The sequence below is a fragment of the Salmo trutta genome, chromosome 28, assembly GCF_901001165.1.
Source record: "Salmo trutta chromosome 28, fSalTru1.1, whole genome shotgun sequence".
NCBI classification, from domain to species: domain Eukaryota; kingdom Metazoa; phylum Chordata; class Actinopteri; order Salmoniformes; family Salmonidae; genus Salmo; species Salmo trutta.
The window spans coordinates 9,519,540-9,527,045 of record NC_042984.1 but is presented as its reverse complement, the minus strand read 5'-3'; the positions used below and the strand labels follow the sequence as shown (position 1 = coordinate 9,527,045).

The 7,506-nt window shown below is 41.8% G+C and overlaps 1 protein-coding gene across 1 annotated transcript; it reads left to right on the top strand.

Annotated features, from left to right (window-relative positions):
* Nucleotides 1-6,234: 6,234 nt before the first annotated feature.
* Nucleotides 6,235-6,961, top strand: LOC115165419 (intermediate filament protein ON3-like). The gene has a single exon (XM_029718510.1). It carries the CDS (start codon nucleotides 6,269-6,271, stop codon nucleotides 6,512-6,514), a length of 246 nt encoding a protein of 81 aa, XP_029574370.1. The 5' UTR covers nucleotides 6,235-6,268; the 3' UTR covers nucleotides 6,515-6,961.
* Nucleotides 6,962-7,506: the final 545 nt, after the last annotated feature.

The following is a 7,506-nucleotide window of genomic DNA, read 5'->3' as shown; positions in this document are numbered from 1 at the left end:
ATCTTCTAGATGAAGGTTAACAGCATCATGCTCCTCAACTGTGTGCATATCCATACATTCTGTATACATTCAACAAGTAGACGTGGTAGAGTAGCTATCTGGCTTGGCACACTGATTATGGTTCAACAAACCTTCTTTTTTTTAGCTTGTAGCAGAATAAATCACATTGGGTACTTTACATCTAACCCATATGAGATATGGGTTGAAGAGCTGCATGGTTCTCATCTCTTCTATGTTTTATGCATAGTAAATAGATGATACATCCTGATGAACTAGCCATGTATCTCATTGGTATCAGGCCATCCTCCCTAAGGGAAATATCCCCTCATTGATCATGTCATATTTCAGTATATGTTGATTTATTTATGAGTGATGCAAATGATGCACCTATCCAGGTATGTTTGTATGAGAAACATTGTTTGCATAAAGATCCCAAGGAATGCTAGCCTGAGTGCCAGTATGTTTTCAGCTGTAATCATGTCAACTGCTTGTCACTCATTGTCATGTCAATGTTTGGCTTAACAATGACAGCAATGGAGTTGGCATGAGCGCAAACTGATCTGGGACCAGGTTAAAAGAACTCTGGAATTTACTAAGGTGATACATGTCAGTGTTTTAGCATGGACTGAGACCCTCATTGCGTTATCAATCAATCAAACTTTATTTATACAGCACATTTCTGACAATAAATCAAACGAAACAATAGAAGAATCACAGTTTGTAAAGACAATTTCTTTTGATACAAATCGTCACTGCTTGATGAAAACCTCTTATCTTCAAAACAGAGACTTTTCAGGAAATTGAAAATGTACCATATTTTTCTATTAACAAACATACAATTGTAAAACTTAAGAAGCTATTTTGAATACATTTTCTTGTTCCTAGAGTCATGAAATGTTTAGAGTACATTGAGGTTAGTTACTGCTTTAAATAAATATATAAAAATAAATCAAAAATTGTAAAAATGTAGTTATGAGATTTTCATCAGACAGCGACAAAATATAAAATGAAGATAGGCAAGAATAAAATTAAGAGACAAATTCAAATAGGTTTAGTCATCATGGCTTCAACTAAATTATTGGCTGCTTCTGTGAATCAGTATCACAAAGTACATTTTTTTTGCCGGGCCATTATTTGTGTTTTACATTCTGATGGAGTGAGCCCTCAAAAGCCTGTCAAGGAACATATTGTACATAGTAGTGTTGGGTGATGAGGTGGAGTGGGAGATATTGTCATACGATGCTGCCCCCTGGTGGGCAACGCAAAATAAGTCAGTCTGACTTCTAACACAGAGTACACCATAGGTTATGCTGCTCCCTCTATTGGCTGAGAGGACGTACTGAGAGAGCCCTCTGTGGTAGGCCTACACGGACAGTTTCTTTTAAATGATTATTTCTTGACAGCTAATTAAAGTCCTTCTGTTGTGAGCACAAATAACATTCTTCCATATCTAGGTTACTTTTGGTGAAATAACAAGAGAAGAAAGATTCTTTTTTGTACTGACCGGCCTTGATTTGGCCCAGAAATAGATGTCCAAGATTGGTCCAGATTTGTTCCATCTGGACCGGCCTTGAGGCAAGTCGTAATTTTGATTAAGATATTAATCAGACAGATGATATGCCTATTTGTGGGGCACTTTGTAAATGGACAGTGACAGAATTCAGAACATGGGCCGTTCTTACAGTATTCTCCCTATACACCAAGTCAGAAACGTAGGATAAATAACGGGGGCATATAAGCAGACAATGAAAGCTTTTACAATATTCGATGATGACATTTCACTAAAACAGGCTATAGGCTACATGTGCACCACCAAGTCAGAACAGTAGGCTAAGTTATGAGGGTAAAAGGACCAAATTATTAGGGTGAGACACATGGGCTACTAACAGCTTACTACAAAACATAAACTTAGTATTACTTTCTTAGCTAAAGTGTACGTATATCCCTGGCATATTACATAATTTATGCAGCAGCATACAAGACATAGGCTTATTAACTGTAGTAATTTTTTTACCATTATTGTGCTGTGCCCACTTAAACAGGAAGGTGGAACAGCAGTCGTTGTGGGCAAACTTTGTCATCAAACTTTGTCATCAAAGTCTGTCATTCTCTGCATTTATGATGCTTTCAAGACAACTGGGAACTCTGGGAAAAAACAAGGTTGAATCACGACTTCAGTGATCTTCAGGTCAAAAAGTCAGAGCTCTCGAAAAAGACTTGAGTTTCTTGTTATTTTCAGTTCCCAGTTGTTTTGAACCCGGCAGAAGTCATGCTGGACTGACAGCACGGCCAATGAATTCAACCTTTTCTGGCCTATGGTGTTGTGTGGGAATATTTATCCTTTTAAGAGACAATTTCAGACAGATGTTTTTAATCCTTAAACCCAGACTTGGACCACACACCCTCTCTACAGAATAGCAGGCAGGGGAAGCAAAATAGTGATTGCTTTGCATCACAGTTAGCAACCGATTCCTTCCAAATCACAAATTGTTGAATTCGCGATTTCCGACTTGTTGTGTAATGTTTATGTCCAATGGCCGATGAGCACCGATACGTTTTATCTATAATTTCTCTTGATATGACAACGATTGAAAAGGATTTGCCAGTAAATTGTCGATGTGATTCACGATGATGACTGCTTGTCGAGATTGCTAGTTAAGATTTTGAAAGTTACATGATCAGTCCAATCAAAACTACGATAGATATAACGTGATTTGACATCATTTTATCTGTGGCCAATTACCTTGAGGCTTCTTGGAAGGGCACTTCTAATGTATAGCAGTACCCAAGGGGGCTTGAACTGCCTGGATCGCCCTGTAGATTCTGTGGTGGTGTAGTATCCCCATGAGTGACAGAACACTGAGCAAATCACAGTGCAACTAAAGAAGATTACCAATGCCTACACTTGGTATATTCTGCTGGCTACCCCTCCACCACAGAAAGCACTGAGCTAGGCTTAAACACCTGCATTTTGGAGCTGCCTTACTCAAGAAAGAGACCATGTTTGTATGCGGCTTTATTAACTCAATATATATATTTCTTTACATTGTTTGCAAATTGATGTGTGACATGAATTAATACCAAAATAACATATAAAACAGGCACACACACACACACACACACACACACACACACACACACACACACACACACACACACACACACACACACACAGACACACACACACACACAGACACACAAACAAAAAAAGACGGGTCGCCAATGAAACCCCATGAATGACGGGTCCCCTCTGATATGGAACTGGTCCCCTCTTTGCGGCTCCACTCTTCTGGGAAGGCTTTCCACTAGATGTTGGGATATTGCTGTGGGGACTTGCTTCCATTCAGCCACAAGAGCATTAGTGAGGTCTGGCGCTGATGTTAGGCGATTAGGCCTGGCTCGCAGTTGACGTTCCAATTCATCCCAAAGGTGTTCGATGGGGTTGAGGTCAGGGCTCAGTGCAGGCCAGTCAAGTTCTTCCACACCAATCTTGACAAACCATTTCTGTATGGACCTCGCTTTGTGCATGGGGGCATTGTCATGCTGAAACAGGAAAGGGCCTTCCCCAAACTGTTGCCACAAAGTTGGAAGCACAGAATCGTCTACAACTTTAGGATCTGCAAGCTGTCAAACTATCGTAAATACAGCACAAGCTACACACTGTTTATTAGTTCCCAATAAAATTTGCAGGCTAAGCTACCCACTGGACATAGACGTCAGTTCAACATCTAAAGTTTTGATTAAAACCCTGTCATTGGATTTAGGTTAAAAGTTAGGTAAAATAAATGTGAAATGACCTTACGTTGATGACTTTTTGCAAAGCTAATCAGTTTTCCATGTTGATTCAACGTCATCACATAGAATTTTTGTTGTTGAAATGATGTGGAAACAACATTGATTCAACCAGTTTGTGTCAAGTGGGTAGCTAAGTTCCAACTCTGTGTTTGTCAATGAAGTTAGCAACTAGCAGGCACATTGAGCAGCCAGGCCACAATCAGCTTATCAAGTCACTGGCGAGTGGCGACGTGTGCTTTGGCGCCGTTTAGTTGTTTACAACATTCTCACTATCTGTTACCAGTGTGCCTTTGTCTGGCAGTGTTTCATAGGGAATCATGTTACAAAACAGGTCACGGGGGACACAAGGTGCTTGTGAATGAGTTTTGGAATATTGACAAGTTGCAGTTGGGATACAAGTGCACTCTAATCGTCTCAATTCTAATTTTGCCTCAAAAAGTGGTAGACTCGAGTGATTGACACTATCCACCACATCAGCAAGTGGCCGCTCCATAAAAGGCTTTGGGCCAAGGGTTATTTCAACATAACATTGACGACATGTTGTCTTATGTAAACAAGTCTGAGGCGCTGCGTAATGGGCAGATCTGTCTCACTGTCTGGAGGTTCTGGCTGCTATGATTAGCAGCTGATAGAGGGCAATCAGCACATCTGCTTCGTTCAGGTTAGTGGGCACTGGGCAAGTGGGCATGACTGCAATCCACACCCAGCCATCTAGTAAGTTGTGACGAACTGACTTATAAAACTCAGTTTCGGACGAGACTGACTTTATGAGCATAATTATTCTATTTACACTTTGTAGTCAATGTTGACACTAGATTTCATGTTTCTGACTCATATTGATGCCACATAGGCTGTTTAAAACCAGAGAAGTTGGTTCTAAGGTGCAGTTGACCTTTAAAGGTTAATCCAAACATGTCGGTTATTAAAGGTCATACTGTTATGCTCATGAATAATCCCCCTGATTAATGAATTAGCCTCTCACTCTCTCTCTCTCTCTCTTTCTGTCTCTCTCTCTCTCTCTCTCTCTGAGACATTGTGACTTGACACAACATGCTCATGCTCTTTACAGGCGATTTAAAAGGATAGATATGCTTTGCCAAAGTGGGTGGGGTTATATCCTGCCAGTTTGGCCCTGTCCGGGGCCCCTCTTGTCATAGCCTCCAGTATTTATGCTGCAGTATTTCATGTGTCGGGGGCCAAGGGTCAGTCTGTTATATCTGGAGTATTTCTCCTGTCTTAACCGGTGTCCTGTGTGAATTCAAGTATGCTCTCTCTAATTCTCTCTCTCTTTCTCTCTCTTTCTTTCTCTCTTTCTCTCTTTCTCTCTTTCTTTCTCTCTCTCTGAGGACCTCAGCCCTAGGACCATGCCTCAGAACTACCTGGCTTGATGACTCCTTGCTGTCCCCAGTCCACCTGGCCGTACTGCTGCTCCAGTTTCAACTGTTCTGCCTGCGGCTATGGAACCGTGACCTGTTCACCGGATGTGCTACTTGTCCCAGACCTGCTGTTCTCAACTCTCTAGAGACAGCAGGAGCAGTAGAGATACTCTGAATGATCGGCTATGAAAAGCCAACTGACATTTACTCCTGAGGTGCTGACCTGTTGCAACCACTTTGATTATTATTATTTGACCCTGCTGGTCACCTATGAACATTTGAACATCTTGGCCATGTTCTGTTATAATCTCCACCCGGCACAGCCAGAAGAGGACTGGCCACCCCTCATAGGCTGGTTCCTCTCTAGGTTTCTTCCTAGGTTCTGGCCTTTCTGGGGAGTTTTTCCTAGTCACCGTGCTTCTACATCTGCATTGCTTGCTGTTTGGGTTTTTAGGCTGGGTTTCTGTACAGCACTTTGTGACATCAGCTGATGTAAGAAGGGCTTTATAAATAAATTTGAATGATATATATACAATATAAGTGAAAGTGTTTTTCCCCTTCTGTTTTGTGGTGCATTTAAAACATCCATGATATTCATGTTTAACCAACCTGTATTTACCAGTTGTCTCTCTCGGAGCTGTGAGGGGAACGGCACCTCCGTACCTTCAGGCTCTGATCAGGCCCTACACCCAAACAAGGGCACTGCGTTCATCCACCTCTGGCCTGCTCGCCTCCCTACCTCTGAGGAAGCACAGTTCCCGCTCAGCCCAGTCAAAACTGTTTCCTGCTCTGGCACCCCAATGGTGGAACAAGCTCCCTCACGACGCCAGGACAGCGGAGTCAATCACCACCTTCCGGAGACACCTGAAACCCCACCTCTTTAAGGAATACCTGGGATAGGATAAAGTAATCCTTCTAACCCCCCCCCCCTAAAAGATTTAGATGCACTATTGTAAAGTGGTTGTTCCACTGGATATCATAAGGTGAATGCACCAATTTGTAAGTCGCTCTGGATAAGAGCGTCTGCTAAATGACTTAAATGTAAAAATGTAAATGTCTCTCTGTGTCACCTTACAGCAAGCTACAGCTCCTTCCCTATGGAGAGTGCTAACAGCACCTACAGCAGTGGCTACTCCAGTGGTTTCGGCGGTGGATACGGCAGTGGATACGGCAGTGGATATGGCGGTGGATACAGTGGCAGCAACTACAGCTCCGGTAGCGGCTACGGTGGCGGCAGCACCTCCAACGTCACCACCCAGAACAAGAAGAGTGTCGTCATCAAGATGATCGAGACCAAGGATGGAAAAGTTGTCTCTGAGACCTCCGAAGTGGTTGATGATTGAGCGGCTGGATAATGCCCTTTTGTCTACCCTCTTGATCACCATTCCACTACAGTGTAACAATTAAAGTCAAAGGCAAACAATGTTACATGAGCACAAATAAAACTAAATGCTTGCAGGAAATTAGCAAAAAATGAAGTTGCAACTTGTAGAACATTCTGTCCAAACCTCTGCAACCTTGTTAACTGTAAAGAGGGCCATTCTCTGAGTTCAGTTGCATGAAATGGATGATAATGTGTACTGTCCATGACAAGCATTGCTCAGAGTGGGTGTGAATGTGACAGTGCAGCACCAGTGTTCTTGGTCAACCTGTCTAAAATGTCTGCTATGCTAGATAGTAGTGCATGTCTTCCCTGTTGTGTTCTGTTGGACCCCAAAGAAGCTTCCCACTGTTGCCTGAAGTGCTGTTTTTGCTACCAAACAATTAAATGTGTTTTTACTGAAAACTTATTTTGTTGTGTGAGTTTCACGTCTTTATTCCTGCAAAATCAAATTCTTGTAAAAGTTTCTCCCAACATGGGTTTCATACATAGTCTCAGTCGGTATGAAGTCAGTACTGAGATAATGCTGGTAAAACTGAAAAGGAAGGAGACAGAGAATCATCTGGTGGTAGAAAAGGAGAAGACACACGTTGAGGGTGATATGCACAGCACCTAAACAAACTACTTCACACCTGCACACAAGCCTTTCTTCAGCTATCATACTGTATTGCATTCCATTCCTTTCTTCGGGTTTAATACTGTATTGCATTCCTTTCCCTTGGCTGTTATACTGTATTGCATTCCATTCCAGCATGCTAAAGTGTTCTGGAAAGAAAGAAAGAAAGAAAGAAAGAAAGAAAGAGAGAAAGAAAGAAAGAAAGAAAGAAAGAAAGAGAGAAAGAAAGAAAGAAAGAAAGACAGAAGGGATACAGGTCTATTTTTCATGACCATAACTGAGTAAATAATTGGCGTAATAAGACCAATAATGTCTAAAAACGTCCTTAATTCTATAGC

Excerpts from the sequence above, each read along its gene's own strand:
- LOC115165419 (XM_029718510.1), top strand. The coding sequence starts at position 6,269 with ATGGAGAGTGCTAACAGCACCTACAGCAGTGGCTACTCCAGTGGTTTC.